Source organism: Coregonus lavaretus (genome assembly GCF_964263955.1).
Source record: "Coregonus lavaretus genome assembly, chromosome: 5".
In the NCBI taxonomy this organism is placed as follows: domain Eukaryota; kingdom Metazoa; phylum Chordata; class Actinopteri; order Salmoniformes; family Salmonidae; genus Coregonus; species Coregonus lavaretus.
The window spans coordinates 49,177,686-49,199,261 of record NC_139992.1 but is presented as its reverse complement, the minus strand read 5'-3'; the positions used below and the strand labels follow the sequence as shown (position 1 = coordinate 49,199,261).

General features: G+C 45.5%; 1 protein-coding gene across 1 annotated transcript in view; it reads left to right on the top strand.

Moving 5' to 3' along the window:
• Positions 1-21,576, top strand: part of LOC311129302 (uncharacterized protein) — a gene marked incomplete at both ends in the record, with an annotated part of 90,150 nt that overhangs the window by 5,477 nt on the left and 63,097 nt on the right. The window contains 17 exons of the mRNA XM_084161583.1: positions 129-288; positions 1,473-1,566; positions 3,704-3,877; positions 4,530-4,693; positions 7,132-7,261; positions 7,599-7,715; positions 8,423-8,578; positions 9,245-9,361; positions 9,697-9,843; positions 10,955-11,074; positions 12,380-12,538; positions 12,776-12,889; positions 13,048-13,197; positions 18,703-18,840; positions 19,117-19,263; positions 19,574-19,693; positions 20,897-21,043. Coding sequence (XP_084017709.1) covers positions 129-288; positions 1,473-1,566; positions 3,704-3,877; positions 4,530-4,693; positions 7,132-7,261; positions 7,599-7,715; positions 8,423-8,578; positions 9,245-9,361; positions 9,697-9,843; positions 10,955-11,074; positions 12,380-12,538; positions 12,776-12,889; positions 13,048-13,197; positions 18,703-18,840; positions 19,117-19,263; positions 19,574-19,693; positions 20,897-21,043 — 2,354 coding nt within the window. The remainder of the gene's footprint in view (positions 1-128; positions 289-1,472; positions 1,567-3,703; positions 3,878-4,529; positions 4,694-7,131; positions 7,262-7,598; positions 7,716-8,422; positions 8,579-9,244; positions 9,362-9,696; positions 9,844-10,954; positions 11,075-12,379; positions 12,539-12,775; positions 12,890-13,047; positions 13,198-18,702; positions 18,841-19,116; positions 19,264-19,573; positions 19,694-20,896; positions 21,044-21,576) is intronic.

The following is a 21,576-nucleotide window of genomic DNA, read 5'->3' as shown; positions in this document are numbered from 1 at the left end:
TCTGCTCTCTCTCTCTCTCTGTCTCTTTCTCTTTCTCTGTCTCTGTCTCTGTCTCTGTCTCTGTCTCTGTCTCTGTCTCTGTCTCTGTCTCTCTCTCTGTTTCTGTTTCTGTCTCTCTCTGTCTCCAGGATGCGTATTGCCCTGACAGACTACAGCAGTCTAGAGGAGGTCCTGAGGGCAGTGAAGGACCTCCCCTTTGAAGGCGGGGCCAGTCGAACGGGCGACGCCCTCCAGTTCCTGGTGGATTATGTCTTCAGTGCGGCTATCACCAGGGACAACACCCCCAAGGTTAACTACTGTACATCTCAAAATTGCTATATCATATATGGTTCCTGGGATGTTAAACACTTCTCCAGGCGTTGTGAGATCTGATAGTTAGCAACCACAGGAGGTTGGTGGCACCTTAATTGGGGAGAACGGGCTTGTGGTAATGACTGGAGCGGAATCAGTGGAATGGTATCAAATACATCAAACACAGGGTTCCCAGGTGTTTGATGCGATTCTATTTGCTCCGTTCCGGCCATTATTATGAGCCGTCCTTCCCTCAGCAGCCTCCACTGTTAGCAACTGCACTTCTCCTTGAAGTGTTACACTGCACTATCCCAGCTGCATCTGCTATAACATGCCAGTCATTGGGATTCTTCGCAGCCCTCCAAGTCACACACACACACACACACACACACTGCAAGTCATGCTGAAGCACAGCTAATGTGGCAGAGAGAGAGAGCAGGATTAGTTTGACATATTTGATTTCACCACTCGGAGCACACACACCGTAGCCACATCAGGTGCATATTGATGTGCTCTCACCCCCTCCCCCCTCCCAACCCCCCCATCGATTGGGGCCTGAACTTTCGACAAACTGCAGTGAATTTTTATTAATGGGGAATTATCATTCCGTAGTGTTTTAAGTCTCACACTGCGTTATTGCATTATGCATGCAATTATGAGTTAAAACATGTCAAATATCTCTAAGGACAGGGCTTGTTTTTTGTATGCATGGTAATGTGGTATTTCCAATAAGGGTAAGTGTACTCCCTACGAAGGAAGATCTAGTTAATCTAGTTCTATGCTATTGTGTGTTGCTTTTAAAATACTCATGTTTACGTTTCCTATGAGAACAGGTCTAGTTAGTCAATTTCTATGTTATTGTGTTTCGCTATTGAAAAGACTCTCATTTAAGTATTTCCTCTTAGGGCGGGTCTAGTTCTATGCAATTGTGTGTTGCTTTTAAAATACTAATTTTCATATTTCCTATGAGAACAGGTCTAGTTAGTCAATTTCTATTTTATTGTCTTTCGCTATTGAAAAGACTCATTTAGGTATTTCCTCTTAGGGCTGGTCTAGTTTGTCTAGTTCTAAGCAATTGTGTGTTAATATTGAAAAGACCCTTTCAGTAAATACGGATTGTAGTTGTATATTCTGGTAGAACTGTAACATAGAACTAGTTTGATTGGATTAGTTGTTTGCAGATTGCTATTCTGATCACAAACGGCCGTTCGGATGACCAGGTGGATGGGCCGTCCAAGGCTGTCACAGACAGTGGGATCTCTATCTACGCAGTGGGTGAGTCTGGAACGCTGTGATTGTATATTCATACAACATCCCTGCAGCGTCCTGGAGATTTTATCCAGCTTATCTATCTGCAGTGCCTTAGGTGAGAAATGAATGTGGTATTCATGGAATGTCATTGAAGTGTGTGTACGTGCATTTGCAAGTGTGTGATTATGTGTGTGTTGAGCTTATGTGCGTGCCTCTGTGTATCAGTGACCGTGCGTCCATAAGTGTTTGTAAGTACTGCATATTGCTTACACTTCATGCGCTACATGACCTATCTACCAGTGTGTGACTGCACACACTACATAGCCATACATTGTCATGTGCAGTGAGTGTGTCTCTGCTGTCCTTAGCCCAGAGATGGGAAATAATTACAGCTCATTAGCCAGTGGTGAGCTAATTATGGTGATTTTTCATCAGGCTTTTCTGTGCACCCCCTCCCCCCTGACACGGAGGCCAGGTCCTGGTATTCATCATCCCCATAGAGGGAAGCATCAATCTGATCAGCTAGCTGGTCTCTGTCTGACACAGCTGGACAGAGCCAGCTAACACAAGTACTACATAGTACTCTACACCGCTAGAGCAGGGGGAGGTGATCTGGCAGCACCTTATGGTGTGTGTGTCTGTGGTGGGGGGGATCTGTGTGTGGGGATAGGGGGATTGTGTGTGTGTGCGTGTGCGTGTGCGTAATGTACTGTAATGTAATGTACTGTAATGTACTATAATGTACTGTACATGTGAGTGTGTGTGTGTCTGCGTGCATGTGGTGTGTGTCTGTAATGTACTGTAATGTACTCTAATGTACTCTAATGTACTGTAATGTACTTGAATGTACTCGAATGTACTCGAATGTACTGTACTGTACTGTACTGTACTGTACTGTAATGTAATGTACTGTACTGTACTGTACTGTACTGTACTGTACTGTAATGTACTGTACTGTACTGTAATGTACTCTAATGTACTCTAATGTACTGTAATGTAATGAAATGTACTCTAATGTACTGTAATGTACTGTAATGCACTCTAATGTACTGTACTCTCATGTACTGTACTCTAATGTACTGTACTCTAATTTACTGTAATGTACTGTAATGTACTCTAATGTACTGTAATGTAATGTAATGTAATGTAATGTACTGTAATGTACTGTAATATACAATAATGTAATGTAATGTACTGTAATGTACTGTAATGTAACGTAATGTAATGTACTGTAATATACTATAATGTACTGCAATGTACTGTAATGTACTGTAATATACAATAATGTAATGTACTGTAATGTACTGTAATGTACTGTAATGTACTGTAATGTACTCTAATGTACTGTACTCTAATGTACTGTACTCTAATGTACTGTACTCTAATTTACTGTAATGTACTGTAATGTACTCTAATGCAATGTACTGTAATGTACTGTAATGTACTGTAATGTACTGTAATGTACTGTAATGTACTGTAATGTACTGTAATTTAATGTACTGCAATGTAATGTAATGTACTGTAATGTATTGTAATGTACTGTAATGTAATGTAATGTACTGTGATATACAATAATGTACTGTAATGTACTGTAATGTAACGTAATGTAATGTACTGTAATATACTATAATGTACTGTAATGTACTGTAATGTACTGTCATGTAATGTACTGTAATGTAATGTACTGTAATGTACTATAATGTACTGTGCATGTGAGTGTGTGTGTGTCTGCGTGCATGTGGTGTATGTGTGTGTCTAAGGATATATCTCTCATCTCAGCACATTGCATGAGCTCCATCACACTATACCCCTTGACACTCTCTAATAGCATGAGCAGTTAACAGAACATTGTGTCTCGCTAATCATATTTAGAATGGAATGAGATTCACTTAATGCGCTGTACAGTACTTTGCCATGACAAATGGACACTATGATAGATCAATGCTAACTAATGAACGAAATTAATAGATAGATATACTAGATAGGAGCGACTAGGACTGAATGGATTAATTCTCTCTCTAGTAGTCTGAAAACATTATATCTTGTTGTTTTTTTTGCACTGCTGAATGCTATTGTGGTGCCATATTGGGTGTACTGAAAAGATCCTATAGATTTTACAACTATGTCCGTTCTAGCTTTTCTATTTCTATGCTTCTCCTAGGGGTGAGAGGAGCTGATGAATCAGAGCTGAGGAAGATTGTGACCGAGCCCCACGAGGAACACCTGTTGCTAGCTGCTAACTTCTCTCTCCTGGATGCTCTCCTGCCCAAACTGTCCCGGAGAATCTGTTTCACCGCCTCTGAACCCCCACGCCCCGTCAAACACACCCCGACCGGTGAGAATTAGCTCCAACCACTGTTCCAGGATCAGATTACTCACCTCCAATCGTAACCCTAACCATTAGAGGGGTGAAAAGAATCTGACCCTGTATCAGTGGTTAAGGGCAACTTTGAAAGTACCTACTCCTGAGAATGCCCAGAGATGTACTTCTATGTTGAACATTACCACCCTCAACATAGGTACGTTTGTGTAGTGTGGCTAGATGGCAGCTGTACTGGCCATGGCTATTGTATATGCGGATACATTTAAACATGTTATTTTGTTTAGTGGTGTCTGGTGCATACTCTGTGTGCTCTTCATGTTTCAACCCCTTCTCTCTGTCCTTCTCTCCCATCCATCCTTCTCTCTGTCTTTCTCTCTGTCCTTCTCTCTGTCCTTCTCTCCCATCCATCTTTCTCTCTGTCTTTCTCTCTGTCCTTCTCTGTCCTTCTCTCTGTCCTTCTCTCCACTCCATCCTTCTCTCTCTCCTCTCCACTCCATCCTTCTCTCTCTCTCTCTTTCTCTCCCCTCCATCCTTCTCTCTCCCCCTCATCTTTCTCTATCTTATTCGTCACTCCCCATGTTTCTCTCCCTCCACCTCCCCCTTTACTCATCACCCACCTCTCCTTCCTATCTCCATCCTTCCCTCCATCTCTCTCCCCCATCAGTGGAGGAGCGTGTGGTGGGTCCCCGGGACCTCCAGGTGAGTGAGCTAGCCTACAGCAGTCTCAGGCTGACCTGGAGCCAGGCCACCGGAGACGTCACCGGCTACCGCCTTCTGGTCACCCCCCTCAGCCCCAAGGGACAGCTGCTGCCCAGCCTGCAGACACAGGTGAGGGGAGGGGTTTGTTTAGTGGTTGAGATGTTGTGGTAATAACGGTGGCTAAATTCTGAATGCCAGCTCAGACAATGGGCTAAAATAGGATATTGCCTGGGAGGAAGGCATGGTTGAGGTCAATTCAGTTTTTCAATTCAGTCAAAATTGAAAACACTTTCTGAATTGACTGATTTGGAAACTGAACTGACCCGAAATCTTGTTGGGAGGGTAAGGAGTGAGCTGAGATAAGTGAACCTGGTAGTGGGGTGGAAGGTGAGTAAGGTGGCAGGGGGATGGGGGATGGGATGTGAGAGGTGACAGGATATTGGGGCCCAGGACCAGATGGTGCTGATTACAGACACAGAGACTGACCACAGCAGGATACTGCTAGATAGAGCTGTGGACTGTGTGTGTGTGTGTGTGTGTGTGTGTGTGTGTGTGTGTGTGTGTGTGTGTGTGTGTGTGTGTGTGTGTGTGTGTGTGTGTGTGTGCCCATGTGTCGCTAGTATGCAGTGAGTGAAAATCCGAAAGCAATATCACAATGACCTTGAGCTTTACAATGTAATGTACTGTAATGTAATGTACTGTAATGTACTATAATGTACTGTACTGTACTGTACTGTACTGTAATGTAATGTAATGTACTCTAATGTAATGTACTCTAATGTACTGTACTGTAATGTACTGTACTGTAATGTAATGTACTGTAATGTACTGTGCTGTAATGTACTGTGCTGTAATGTACTGTAATGTACTGTAATGTACTGTACTGTACTGTAATGTACTGTACTGTAATGTACTGTAATGTACTGTACTGTACTGTACTGTACTGTACTGTACTGTACTGTAATGTACTGTACTGTACTCTAATGTAATGAAATGTACTGTAATGTACTGTAATGTACTCTAATGTACTGTACTCTAATGTACTGTACTCTAATGTACTGTACTCTAATTTACTGTAATGTACTCTAATTTACTGTAATGTACTGTAATGTACTCTAATGCAATGTACTGTAATGTACTGTAATGTACTGTAGTTTAATGTACTGCAATGTAATGTAATGTACTGTAATATACAATAATGTACTGTAATGTACTGTACTGTACTGTAATGTGATGTACTGTAATGTACTGTAATGTACTATAATGTACTGTACTGTAATGTACTGTACTGTAATGTAATGTAATGTAATGTAATGTAATGCACTGTAATGTACTGTAATCTACTGTAATCTACTGTAATCTACTATAATGTAATGTACTGTACTGTAATGTAATGTAATATAATGTACTGTACTGTAATGTACTGTACACTACACTATTTGTTGGAGAGTGTGTGTGTGTTTGTGTTCCATGTGTACATCTACTGACCCTTTCTTCTGAACTATATTGTGACATTCACATTCTTAGTCTTTGTTTTGTATAGTCTGGTGTGTGTGTGTGTGTGTGTGTGTGTGTGTGTGTGTGTGTGTGTGTGTGTGTGTGTGTGTGTGTGCACGTACGTGCGTGTTTTGTCTTTGTCTCGCAGGCATGGAATCTTTTCCCATTGTGTGTTTTCTCTCAGTGATTTTCTACAGCCTTGCCAGAGCCACAGGGTGCAGCACAGGATTCTCAGAGTGGGTTGTGTGTTTGTCCTTGCTATGACACAGCTATAGAACTCTGGAGAAAGATACTTTAGCATTCTCTAACAGAACCATTCCTGCAGGGACAATCAAACTATGCAGGCATTACATAACTTCTGTATTGGGTGGTGAAGTCACAGAGGAGAGGATGGATGCGATAGGGTTGAGATGTATTTGAAAGAGATTTGAAAGAGTACTGTGTAATATAAAACATGTTTTCTAACCCTGACGTTAAAAATTAAGTGTTTTATTGTTACATACATGGATAGGTGCAGTGAAATGTGTTGTTTTACACCCCTGGCGCAAATTAGGGTTAAGTGCCTTGCTCAAGGGCACATCGACAGGTTTTTCACCTTGACTGCTCCGGTATTCCAACCAATGACCTTTCAGATACTGGCTCAACACTCTAACCGCTAGGTTACCTGCCGCCCTACAGCTGTTGCACATATCAGTTCTATTCCACCTGATTCCACTAGTACATTAATTATCATGCCCTTGTATAGCTGAATCAGGTGGTGCTGGTGCTGGGAAAGAACAAATATGTGCAACGGCTGACTGAGTGGTGAAAGACTGGTGTAGAATGATTACAGAGTAGAGTGATTCTAGTGATGATACAGTTTCTGAATACACACATACACACACACACACACACACAAAACCATCCCCACAAACACCCTTACCCATTTCACTCAAACCTCTCCCTCTCTCCCTCTCTTCCGCTCCCTCTCTCTCTCTCTCCCTGTCCCTCTCCCGCTCTCTCTCCCTGCCCCTCTCCCGCTCTCTCTCCCTGCCCCTCTCTCTCTCCCTGTCCTGTGTGTGTCTTATCAGATTGATCTGAAAGGTGATGAGAGGACATCTCTAGTGACAGAGCTGACTCCTAAGACAGAGTACTCTCTGACTGTCTACGCTATCTACCCCGGCCTCATTGGAGACTCTGCCACCATCATCACACAGACACGTGGGTTACAGAGGCACTAACATCAACAATCCCACACACACAGACATGCACCTATGCTCGCACACGAGCGTGCACGCACACACACACTAGCATACACGCACACACAGGTAAATATTGAAGAGCATATTCTCAAACAAACACCTGGTGAACACACTCACATACAGTAGTATTGTAAATATAGATCCACACGTATACTCAGTCTACATGCAGACATTCACCCACATTGAAACGTACACATCACATTACCTGTGCTCATTTATAACTAGACATTTTGCATATACACATGCAATTTCAAATATACTCAACGTTACAACATATTTTCCTTCCTCTGACTTAGCCCCTGTGCCTCCTGTCTCAAACTTCCGTGTGATCGAGGAGGGGCTCTTCTCTCTGAGGTTGGCATGGACACCACCTCTAGGGAAGCTCGAGGGATACAAGATCTTCATCCCCAGATGTGAGTTGACTCCTGTATTGACATTACACCACATCATTAGTCTCATCCAGACTTGGGTTTGAATAATATATCTTTCAAATACTTGTAGTGTTTGCTTTAGCCCGTCAAGAGTGCCAGGCGGGCGAAGTTTGTACTTTTGGGACTTTTCTATGGGTCCATTGCAGTAGACAACCTTAATCAACCACAGCTAAGGTATTTTAAATTATTTTAGTATTTGAACCCAGGTCTGGTTACCATAGTTATTTCAGTTTAATTGAGGCTTCATATCATGCCGGTCTCTTGGGGTTTTACATTAACTTTGACACCAGGTACAGAAGTTGAAAGGGCTATACATATCTCATTGTAAACCCCTTCACATTTTCTCTACTAGATTATCATGCCTCTGATTCCCCCATCTCTTGCGGTGTCATAACAACTTTGACACTGCGAAGGCTACAGAATTAGACAGGGATACATATTTAGTCATAATCCTTTCACATATTTCTCTACTTGATGTCATGGCTCTCATTGTCTTTGGGTGTTATAACAAATGTAATACCCGGTACAGAATTTATAATTGTCTTTATTGAAGGTAGTTATCACTTCTGGTACAGAATGTAACAGGGATACCTATTTTGTCCTAAACTCGGTAAACCCAGAACTAAAATCCAGCATCATGTTTAAGTAGTCTGTCCACGAAAGATTAATTGTGTCCTAACCCAATGCAGCCAACAGGCCAGGGCTGACCTATGAGCAGGTGCTGCGCGGCGACACCTCCTCCCATGTGATTGACAGCTTGGAGGAGGATAAGAAGTACACTGTCAGTATCTATGCTGTCTACCCCGAGGGCCCCAGCGAACCTGTCTCGATCGTCGGCAAAACACGTAAGTGACCTTGCTGAATGTGTCCACCAGAGGCTAGAATTTTACATTTTAGTAATTTAGCAGACACTCTTATCCAGAGAGATTTACAGGGGCTATTAGGGTTAAGTGCCTTGCTCGAGGGCACATCGACAGATTTTTTTCACCTAGTCGGCACAGGGATTCGAAACCAGTGACCTTTTGGTTACTGGCACAACACTATTAACCTCCAGTCTACCTGCCTCAAACCAATCCTATGCTTTTAAATCAATGAGTGGGAGTTTACACTTCTAGAAAATGATGGAGAATCAAGATGCTTCCATTGCCTTTGAAAGGGATCTTGAAAATACAATCTAAGTCAATTGCCTATGAAATCTATGTACAGCATTCTGACTATGTAATAAGTTGTTTTTCTAAGATTGTCCACTAAGTGGCAGTGTAGCTTCTCCCAACATGTTGATCAGATTTCTGAGGCTGTGGTCAGGTATTTCACTATCTGTGTGTGATGCAGTTTGTCTGTACTGCCTCAGATTACATTTTTTATAATTTATGTAAATATTAAATAAACAGGAAGGTATTCATTAGTGTTCTTCCCTTAACTGAGACTCTGTGTGTGTGTGTGTGTGTGTGTGTGTGTGTGTGTGTGTGTGTGTGTGTGTGTGTGTGTGTGTGTCTATATCTATTCTGCAGTGAAACTGGTGCCAGTGCAGCAGTTCATGGTCCAAAACGCCACCACAGACACAGTCCAAGCCCGCTGGGGCTCAGTGAAGGGGGCCTCGGGGTATCGCCTTACCTGGTCCTCCTCAGGTACTGGGACCGTATTAGCAGTGTGTTACCAAGGTCACCCAGAAGACACACTGAACACACATTGACCACTCAGACACTGTGTCTTTGAAGTTACCTACTGCATACAGACTATATACAACTACATACAGACCATATACAACTACATAGAGACTACATAGAGACTACATAAAGACTACATACAGACTACATACACTCTACATAGAGACTATATACACACTACATACAGACTACATACAGATACACAATGACTTTGACATAGTGTATGTATTTGACCCAGATCTGGAGGTCACCTAAGATCACAGCTACCCAACCCCCCTCCCCTCTTCCACCACCAGATGGCCATAGAGAGAACGTGAACCTGGGGGAGACCTATAACTTCTACATGATCCAGGGCCTCCACCAAGGCACTGAGTACACCATCACCATCAACCCCATCTTTGTGGACATCGAGGGCCCTGTCACCTCTACCCCAGCCAAGACACGTGAGTTACCATGGACACTGGGGGCTATGCACAGGATAAGTCAACTTTTGAACATTGGTTGTGTCCCAAATGGCACCCTATTAGCTACGTAATACACTACTTTTGACCAGAGCCCTAGCAGTGTGCCGGCTGAGGCACTCTCCCTTTATCATGCAGCTGTTCAATGTCTAATGTTCTATCCATAATGAGTGTTAAAGGGGTAATCTGGGATTTGGTACATCCATGTTTAACGTATAAATGCCTCATCAGCTTAGTTGTACTGTCTTACTCCATCAGAAGCCAGAATATACGCCAAAGCAAATGACATGGTGGCCATTTTGTTGTTTTTCGAATTCCAGACTCTAGGTTTAAGTGAAACCTGTCTACAATAGTATGTTGTTCTCTAAACTCTCAGGGAACAAATCATAACCCATCTACTCTCGCTCCCCTCTCTCTCACTCCACTCTCTCTCGCTCCCCTCTCTCTCTCTCTCCCCTCTCTCTCCTCTCTCTGTCTCTCCTCTCTCTCTCTCCCCTCTCTCCTCTCTCTCTCCTCTCTCTCTCTCTCTCTCTCTCTCTCTCTCTCTCTCTCTCTCTCTCTCTCTCTCTCTCTCTCTCTCTCTCTCTCTCTCTCTCTCTCTCTCTCTCTCTCTCTCTCTCTCTCTGTCTCTCCCCTCTCTCTCTCCTCTCTCTTTCCTCTCTCTCTCCTCTCGTTCTCTCTCCTCTCTGTCTCTGCCTTCTCGCTCCCCTCTCTCTCCCCTTTCTCCCCCTCTCTCTCTCTCTCTCCCCTCTATCTCCCCTCTCTCTCCTCTCTCTCTCCTCTCTCTCTCTCGCTCCCCCCCCTCTCTCTCTCTCTCTCTCTCTCTCTCTCTCTCTCTCTCTCTCTCTCTCTCTCTCTCTCTCTCTCTCTGTCTCTCCTCTCTCTCTCTCCTCTCTCTTTCCTCTCTCTCTCCTCTCGTTCTCTCTCCTCTCTGTCTCTGCCTTCTCGCTCCCCTCTCTCTCCCCTCTCTCTCCTCTCTCTCTCCTCTCTCTCTCTCGCTCCCCCCCCCCCCCCTCTCTCTCTCTCTCTCTCTCTCTCTCTCTCTCTCTCTCTCTCTCTCTCTCTCTCTCTCTCTCCCCTCTCTCTGTGCCAGTGGAGAGCAGTGCAGTCCAGACTCTGAAGGCATCGGCAGTGAACACCAACAGTGCTGTGGTCTCCTGGAACTCTGTCTCTGGGGCCACCGGCTACAGACTAGCCTGGGGGCCCACTCCAGGTGACCTCTCACCTCTACACAATACACACTTGCACAAAACAAAACAAAAAAACAACCCCCCTACCCCCTAGACACTTGTGGAGATCTGAGGGGATTTGATTTGATAGTCTAGGTGGAATTGTTTTACCATATTAATTATCCCTGTCCAATCCTCTCAGATCTCCAGAAGTGTCTATGGAGCTGTGTACCTACCTACCTACCATCCCTCTGTCTCACCGTGTCTATCAAAATCAGCATCACTAGAACATGATTGGAGGAAGATTCTGCAGCGGGGTTATGGGTAAAAGAAGGTGACGGGAGGGAGGGGGTATTTGATGTCACCCCTCTGAGCGTCCCAGTGGTGACACGACACAGATCCTTTGAAATGCCAGCACTGGGCTCCCCACACTGTCACTCGGAAGTACCAGCGTCATTTCCAAGTGACAAGCTGGCATCATGGCCACCCCCTCAGAAAACAGGAAAATAAAAGGAGAGCTGGAGGGATATGTCGGTTGTTTTAATGAGGGGACGGGCTTTTGATGATGTTTATATGGGGATGACAGGAAAGGGGGGAATGTGTGAATAAAGAGGAGTGTTTGTGTCTGAAAGTGAGAGAAAAGGAATTGATCAAGCTAGATGAAAAGATGGAGGAAGGATATTAGGGTTCCTTCTCCTTTCATGTGGAAATGATGATGATGATGATGAGTTATTTTGGGGTTTAGGTTGGTTTTCGTTCTGGCATCCTCTTCTCTTCTCATTGCCCTCACGACTGGTTGCCTTTTTTTAAATAACTCGGGATGCTTTTAATGTCAACAGAGCTATGCTTCGAAATGAAAGATGTCAACAAACAATCCCAATGTCTGTAGAATTACTTGCTTTAGATTATTTGATTTGATTTTTGAAAAATGAATGCTCTTATATTTTTTGTGCTTTTTGCTTTGTGCATTTGCCTGTATTGGGCTGTAAGTGTTTGGAAAAGCAATATGAAAGGGACAAATTAAATGGAATGGTCGTTAAGGGATTCATTAAGTGACCTAATGGCTAATTATCTAATTTGATTTAAGCTACATAGTGAGCCATTTTGCAGATCATCAGACACAACTCAACTGAACACTCCATTGGTCCAAAGGAGTTTGCCTCCAATAGCAGGTTATTTTTTTTCACCAAAGGGTAGAAGTTGTCCCAATGTACAGATCTAGGATCAGCTTACCCTCCCCAATTCCTAACCAAAATCATTATGGGCAAAACACTAAACTGACCTTAGATCAGGGCTTAAGCCCTAATCCTCCCCCCTACTCCATTGTTATGTGTGTGTTATTCTTCCAGAGTTTGTGGGTCGGGACCGTCCTAGGCAGCTGGCTCTGAATGGCTCTACCACAGAGTACCTTCTGAAGAACATGGTCCATGACACAGAGTATGTCCTGTCTCTCTACGTCCTGTTTGGATCGCTGGTGGGACCCGGGGTCTCAGCTACCTTCCGCACATGTGAGTCCAAACGTTACCTCTTTCCTAGTAAAGTATATTTTCATCACTACCCTGATTACTTCCCCTTTATCTAGCACTCCGTTGTATCACCCATCAGGCAGTATTGTTTTCTGTTTTCATGTTGAGACTCTACTCCAGTTTTTGTATTCTCTGTTCGTTCCGATTAAACTCACTGACTGCACCTGCTCCCTGCGTCTTCGTCATGTTGCCTTGTATTCCCTCTTCTCTGCCCGCTAGCTCCTTTGGGATATGTGTCTAACTTCCAAGTGACTTCCTACACCAGTTCCTCCATCGACGTGGAGTGGAGTCCCATCGTGGGGTCCACCGAGTACAAACTCACCTGGAACATCGGTACTGTACTGGGCTTCTTGTTCCTAAATATAACCTTATCTGAATTTCAAAGATGAATGTAGCCTGTGAACTGGCAGTGTGTGTGTGTGTGTGTGTGTGTGTGTGTGTGTGCACATAGGTGTGCGTGCCTGAGTCTTTTAATTTGTTGTGTTACACAGATGGCAACACTCCCCAGTCCCAGTATCTGGACCGCAGTGTTCTGTTCCACCGCATTGAGGGCCTCAACCCAGAGACGGTCTACATAGTTAGCATCCACGCTGTCTACGGCAACACAGAGGGGCCAGAAATCTCCCTCTCACAGCTCACAGGTACCTGGAGAGGGAGTATGGGGCAAATCCTAACTTATGCATGATTTTTTCCCCCGCAGTGGTGCTGGTGGGTATTGGACATTTTCACTTATGCATGCATTGATGTCATTGGGAGACTAAGTGAAATTCCGACTCAAGTGGAACCCAGGATTCGCCCCTATGACGTCAGTGAAGTCTGCAGTCACAGCAATGTGCTTGGTAGGCGCTGTATACAAACAACTAATTTAAGGAAGGGGCATAGTTTTTTTTTTTTAAAGCAATTTCTTTGATTGGATACTGGAAATCCAAATGCGTATGCATGGAAACACAAGAAAGCAGTGGTTGACGAGTTATTGTCGGTAGTGTACTCACACTTATGCATTGGAAACCCTCACACTACACCGTTGTAATTCCAAGACAATTGTATTTCTAAGATGTGCGTTTTTAACGAGACCACTGTTATTTCAATCGAGTACAGGCTTAAATGAATGACAACAGAGAAAATTGATGATCCATTCAGACCAGCCTTACTGATTGAACTTTCGTAACTACAGTGAGGGAAAAAAGTATTTGATCCCCTGCTGATTTTGTACGTTTGCCAACTGACAAAGACATGATCAGTCTATAATTTTAATGGTAGGTTTATTTGAACAGTGAGAGACAGAATAACAACAAAAAAATCCAGAAAAACGCATGTCAAAAATGTTATAAATTGATTTGCATTTTAATGAGGGAAATAAGTATTTGACCCCTCTGCAAAACATGACTTAGTACTTGGTGGCAAAACCCTTGTTGGCAATCACAGAGGTCAGACGTTTCTTGTAGTTGGCCACCAGGTTTGCACACATCTTAGGAGGGATTTTGTCCCACTCCTCTTTGCAGATCTTCTCCAAGTCATTAAGGTTTTGAGGCTGACGTTTGGCAACTCGAACCTTCAGCTCCCTCCACAGATTTTCTATGGGATTAAGGTCTGGATGTCACGCCCTGACTCAAGGGACTCGTATATGTTGAGTCAGGGTGTGTATGTTCTATGTTGTATATTTCTATGTTGATGTTCTAGTATGTCTATTTCTATGTTGGCTGGTGTGGTTCCCAATCAGAGGCAGCTGTCGCTCGTTGTCTCTGATTGGGGACCATACTTAGGCAGCCTTTTGGCACTAGTTAGTTGTGGGATCTTGTTCCGTGTGAGGTATGTTGTTTGTCTACCTTGGACTTCACGTTTTGTTTCATTTGTTGTTTTGTCGTGGTGTTTATTCAATATAAATAAACATGTATGCATATCACGCTGCGCCTTGGTCCGTCCCGTTCGTCAACGATCGTGACAGAAGATCCCACCAAACGAGGACGAAGCAGCGTGTCCAGGAGCAGACAGCCTGGACCTGGGAGGAGATCCTGGATGGTAAGGGATCCTGGACTTGGGAGGAGATTCAGGCCGGGATGGATCGCCGTCCTTGGGAGGAGACAGTGGAGGCGCGATATAGAGAGGAGCAGCGGCAATGCGGAAGGCGCCGGCCGAGGAAGAAGCCCGAGAGACAGCCCCAAGATAGTTTTTTTGGGGGGGCTAAAAGGGTGGTTGGCGGAGCCTAGAGGTAGAGCAGAGCCAACTCCCCGTACTCACGCGAGGAGGAGTGTGACTGGGCAGGCTCCGTGTTATGCGGAGCTACGTACTGTGTCGCCAGTGTTCCGGCACAGTCCTGTACGTCCTGTGCTAGCACCACGCACGTGTCGTGCGAAGATGGGCATTCAGCCAGGACGGGGTGTGCCGGCTCAACGCTCCTGGTCTCCAGTACGCCTCCTCGGTCCCGCATATCCTGCGCCTGTTCTACGAGCTGTAACGCCAGTGCGCGTGCACAGCCCAGTGCGTCCTGTGCCAGCGCCCCGCATGTGTAGTGCGAAAGTGGGCAGCCAGCCAGGACGGGTTGTGCCAGCTCTCCGCTCCAGACCTCCAGTCCGCCTTCGCAGTCCGGTCCGGCCCGTTCCTGCTCCTCGCACCAAACCAGTGGTGCGTGTTCCCAGCCCGGCCCGGCCTGTTCCTGCTCATCGCACCAAGCCAGTGGTGCAGTGGTGCTCCTCGCACCAAGCCACTCCTGAGTGGCGCAGTGGTCTAAGGCACTGCATCGCAGTGCTAACTGTGCCACTAGAGATCCTGGTTCGAATCCAGGCTCTGTCGCAGCCGGCCGCGACCGGGAGACTCATGGGCGGCGCACAATTGGCCCAGCGTCGTCCAGGGTAGGGGAGGGAATGGCCGGCAGGGATGTAGCTCAGTTGATAGAGCATGGCGTTTGCAACGCCAGGGTTGTGGGTTCGATTCCCACGGGGGGCCAGTATAAAAAAAAAAATGTAATCACTAACTGTAAGTCGCTCTGGATAAGAGCGTCTGCTAAATGACTAAAATGTAATGTAAATGTAATGTAAATGTAATGTAAATGTGCGCGTCGCCAGCCTGGTTCGGCCTGTTCCTGCTCCTCACACCAAGCCAGTGGTGCGCGTCGCCAGCCCGGCCCGGCCTGTTCCTGCTTCTCGCACCAAGCCAGTGGTGCGCGTCGCCAGCCCGGCCCGGCCTGTTCCTGCTCCTCGCACCAAGCCAGTGGTGCGCGTCGCCAGCCCGGTCCAGCCTGTTCCTGCTCCTCGCACCAAACCAGTGGTGCGCGTCGCCAGCCCGGCCCGGACTGTTCCTGTCCCTCGCACCAAGCCAGTGGTGCGCGTCGCCAGCCCGGTCCGGCCGGTTCCTGTCCCTCGCACCAAGCCAGTGGTGCGCGTCGCCAGCCCGGCCCGGCCTGTTCCTGTCCCTCGCACCAAGCCAGTGGTGCGCGTCGCCAGCCCGGTCCGGCCTGTTCCTGCTCCTCGCACCAAGCCAGTGGTGCGTGTGTCCAGTCCGGCACGGCCCGTGCCTGTCCCACCGGTGCCTGGTCCGGCACCAGTCAGCTGCTCCACTCCGGAGCCAGAGCAGTCCGCTCCACCGGTGCCTGATCCAGCTCCGGTTAGCTGCTCCACTCCGGAGCCAGAGCAATCCGCTCCACCGGTGCCTGATCCAGCTCCGGTCAGCGGCTCCACTCCGGAGCCAGAGCAGTTCGATCCACCGTCGTCGGGTCCAGCTCCAGTCAGCGGTTCCAGTCCAGACCCAGACGTCAGCCCCTCTCCAGGTTCGGGGTCTCCCACACCAGGGTCCAGACAGGGCTTGGTACTTCGTGGGAGGAAGGAGAGGGGAAGCAGCGCGCCGAGGTCCAGACCAGAGGCGCAACAGGGAGGTGGAGAGTAAGTGGTGGTCACGCCCTGAGCCGGATCCGCCTCCGAGGCGGAATGCCCACCCGGCCCCTACCCTGTTATGTTTATGTGGCGCGGTCGGAGTCCGCACCTTTGGGGGGGGGGGGGGGGGGGTACTGTCACGCCCTGACTCAAGAGACTCGTATATGTTGAGTCAGGGTGTGTATGTTCTATGTTGTATATTTCTATGTTGATGTTCTAGTATGTCTATTTCTATGTTGGCCGGTGTGGTTCCCAATCAGAGGCAGCTGTCGCTCGTTGTTTCTGATTGGGGACCATACTTAGGCAGCCTTTTGGCACTAGTTAGTTGTGGGATCTTGTTCCGTGTGAGGTATGTTGTTTGTCTACCTTGGACTTCACGTTTTGTTTCATTTGTTGTTTTGTCGTGGTGTTTATTCAATATAAATAAACATGTATGCATATCACGCTGCGCCTTGGTCCGTCCCGTTCGTCAACGATCGTGACACTGGAGACTGGCTAGGCCACTCCAGGACCTTAATGTGCTTCTTCTTGGGCCACTCCTTTGTTGCCTTGGCCGTGTGTTTTGGGTCATTGTCATGCTGGAATACCCATCCACGACCCATTTTCAATGCCCTGGCTGAGGGAAGGAGGTTCTCACCCAAGATTTGACGGTACATGGCCCCGTCCATCGTCCCTTTGATGCGGTGAAGTTGTCCTGTCCCCTTAGCAGAAAAACACTCCCAAAGCATAATGTTTCCACCTCCATGTTTGACGGTGGGGATGGTGTTCTTGGGGTCATAGGCATCATTTCTCCTCCTCCAAACACGGCGAGTTGAGTTGATGCCAAAGAGCTCAATTTTGGTCTCATCTGACCACAACACTTTCACCCAGTTCTCCTCTGAATCATTCAGATGTTCATTGGCAAACTTCAGACAGGCCTGTATATGTGCTTTCTTGAGCAGGGGGACCTTGCGGGCGCTGCAGGATTTCAGTCCTTCACGGCGTAGTGTGTTACCAATTGTTTTCTTGGTGACTATGGTCCCAGCTGCCTTGAGATCATTGACAAGATCCTCCCGTGTAGTTCTGGGTTGATTCCTCACTGTTCTCATGAACATTGCAACTCCACGAGGTGAGATCTTGCATGGAGCCCCAGGCCGAGGGAGATTGACAGTTATTTTGTGTTTCTTCCATTTGCAAATAATCGCACCAACTGTTGTCACCTTCTCACCAAGCTGCTTGGCTATGGTCTTGTAGCCCATTCCAGCCTTGTGTAGGTCTACAATCTTGTCCCTGACATCCTTGGAGAGCTCTTTGGTCTTGAACATGGTGGAGAGTTTGGAATCTGATTGATTGATTGCATCTGTGGACAGGTGTATTTTATACAGGTAACAAGCTGAGATTAGGAGCACTTTAAGAGTGTGCTCCTAATCTCAGCACGTTACCTGTATAAAATACACCTGGGAGCCAGAAATCTTTCTGATTGAGAGGGGGTCAAATACTTATTTCCCTCATTAAAATGCAAATCAATTTATAAAATTTTTGACATCCGTTTTTCTGGATTTTTGTTGTTGTTATTCTGTCTCTCACTGTTCAAATAAACCTACCATTAAAATTATAGACTGATCATTTCTTTGTCAGTGGGCAAACATACGAAATCAGCAGGGGATCAAATACTTTTTTCCCTCACTGTACATTATACGGAACATATGGAGTGTGTAACACTGAGTAACTGGCTATTTACATAACCCACAGCCCTGTGGATGAAGTCCTGATATTGTAATTAAGTAGGGGATGTGGTGCCCTCGTTTGATTGACGGGTCATTTACTTTGAGCTTGCTATTTTAACCGCAGTTCCCTTTGTTTTCACTTAAGGCTTGTGTTTTAACCACTGCCGTGTGTGTGTGTGTCACTGCTGCCTGGCATGTTTGTTATCATCTAATAGTTTTATCTGAGTTCGTTTCGACTGTTAGAAACTTTTAACAGAAAGTACTTGCTGGAACTGGCCTTGTGTAAAACAAAAAACTCTCTCAATTTACATTGAAGAAGTCCATCCAGGCTGTTGTATTGTGGAATGAGGAACATTGTCACAACATTAATAATGATAATTAATTGTATATGTATTCAAGGTGAGCATCTGGAATATGCTCAAAGCGTTCTATGTTGAAAGGCAGAAACTCACCTCATCCACCACCAATGTGTAGCATCCATGTAACAGCAGCCATTTTGTGGCAGAAATCTCACCACACATCTATTGTTTATCTTAAACTAACCTACATCTACTGTTTGATGTGGTTGTGTCAGCATCGGTGACAGAATCAGAGCTGATCCAGGCGGTCAAGGAGGTGAATGTGGTGGATGTCGGAGTCAACTCCTTCAAACTGGCCTGGAGGAGAACACCTGGGATCACTGGCTACAAGATCTCCTGGAGCCCCTTCCATGGTGAGGAACACACACATACATGTATGCACACGCACACACACATACACACACATTCACAAGTAGGCTCTATCTCAATTTGTCTTTCCGGCTTCCTTGCATCCCCTCACCTCCCTCTTGTATTAGAGGACATGGAACCTCCCCTCAGACCTAAGTTCTGCTTCAAGGTGAGGAGAGAGGATGTGAGGAATGAAGGAAAGATCATTGTGAAATAGCTGTAGGCTATCCTGTTGTCCCGACCTATAAATATCCCATGCATGTTGGCCTCCCTGCCTCTAGGTGACGATGAGAAGTCCCAGCTAGTCTCTTCCTCCACTACCGCCTTCACCATTCCTAAGTTACAGGAGAGCTCTGCCTATAAGATCCAGGTGGCGTCTTTGGTGGGGGGCCGAGAAGGGAGCCCGTTCCTGGTCACTGCACGCACCTGTGAGTAGTGAACTATGGCTACACCTCTCAGATATTCCTCTGGATAAGAGCGGCTGCTAAATTACTCAAATGTAGACCTGTCACACGTCTCTACTCACCTAGCACCACCACCTAGTCAAAAAAGTAGCAGTAAGGTATCTTAAAGTCATTCAGTGTAGTTGAGGGGATCAGTTTGAGGAAGGCGAGGCGCAGAATCGATAATCTTGATCACATAATGAGTAGTTATTTGGGATGCAAGGTGATTTGTCTGCAGTCTGACTGCGATGTAGCCATTCTCAATCACTTATGTGTTGGATGTGTTATGTTCCAGTGGACCTGCCCAAAGTGAACGGCTTCGCAGCGCTGGACACCACAGACAGCAGTACCTCCCTCAACTGGATCAGCGTTGCCGGGGTTTCTGGGTACCTGCTCTCCTGGAGGCACATCTCAGGTCAGAGGTCAAAGCACAGCCAATCACATCAGGATATGACACCAGCACAGCCAATCACATCAGGCTATGACACCAGCACAGATGATAACGTCAGGCTATGGCCCCATTCAAAATCCTTAATAATGCATCCTTCCTCAATCAATCTATTTATACAGCACATTACTGACAGAGGATGCAATTCAACATTCTTAAACAAATGCAGTTATAAAAGGTGAGAAAGATAAAAACACTGTTTTCAAAATGAGACAATTATTTTAAACAAATGTGGACGTAAGAAACTAATGCATTCAAATAAATACAAATACATAAAATAGATAGTATAAAATAAATAGTATGACTAAAAGCACCCTAAGTAAAAGCACAGCTAGAAAGGTGTTTCTTAAGATCTTTCTTAAAAATGTCTACAGTTTTTAGGCCCTCCCGTCTCCCAATGTTGAAGTAGTCACTGACTAGATATGACTGGGTAGGTGAACCAAAGGGCTCCCCCACATGGCTTTCAACTGCCAGTCATTTCTAATCAGTGATTATTTCAAGGAAGAGGGGAAGGAAGGAAGCACATTCATACAATTGGAATGGGGCCTATGACAGTGACATCAGTATAGGCCTAGTGTTAATGACTTTGTGCTTTGTGTGAGCATGGTAGTTGGTGGGTATATTTAGACAGTACCTCACTCTCTTATCCAAGTCATTTCCTTCAATAAACTGCCTAAAGTACAAATGTAATGTCAGGGATTGTCTTTCATGTCCCAGTCACTTTTTGGTAATCTCGGCACCCAGAACCAAATGATTCAGTCTGTCACACGAGAAGCCTACTTGCTGGAGATTTTATCAGTGTGAACTATGCTAGGTTTCATCTTCTCCATTTTTAAAATGTAAAGTGTTTGGAGGCCATAATGAATAGAAATCATCATGTAGGCATAATAATTATAATCCGCGGGGGCGAATTCAAGGTGTAAATGGTGATTTTGTCCTGTAAATTGTCAATTGTTCCAAACTGTTAATGTGATGTGGCAATCTGAGTTACCCTTGGAATTAGACTGTGTTATGTGTTTTTAGACGGATTACAATTTTTTGTGGTTGTCACTTTTTACAACTGTTCACCCCTTTGACCAACCTGTGGACAATTTGTTCCCAATGACATACCTGGCTAAAGGTTAAATTGATTGTTTTTTAACTACATATGAGCACACTTTTTATTTTCAGGGTTGGACACCAAAAAGGAGAAGCTTGGCCCTGCTGCCACCATGTTTAAGCTGAGTGATCTGCTGTATGGCAGGACCTACGTCTTCACCATCAGACCTCTGTATGGAGAGGTGGAGGGACCCATCAACTCTATCTACCACAAGATAGGTAAGGCTTAATACCTCGTCACATTATGGCTCCAATAGACTGGAACAATAAACAACGTGCTCACTCAAAAGTTCAAAAACGACAACAACAAAAAATGTTGACTGCTGCTATCCTTGTAGATATCCTTGCAGATATTAAAGCTGTAAGAAATGCAACATTTGGAGAGCTGTCCATTTAATTTTTATACACTTCACTGGAAACCGTCTATCATACAGGACATGCTGGTTCATGTACTTATTAGGTCATTACTTAAGTTATTACTCAGTAATTACTATGGTGTAGGTGTAGGGCAGGTAGCCTAGCGGTTAGAGCGTTGTGCCAGTAGCCGAAAGGTCTCCGGTTCGAATAACTGAGCCGACAAGATGGAAAATCTGCCAATGGGCCCGTAAAGCAAGGCACTTAACCCTAATTTGCTCCAGGGGTGCCGTACTACTATGGCTGACCCTGTAGAACAACACATTTCACTGCACCTAGCCGGTGTATGTGACATTACAACTGTAATATATAATATATACAGTATATCATGTAAAATG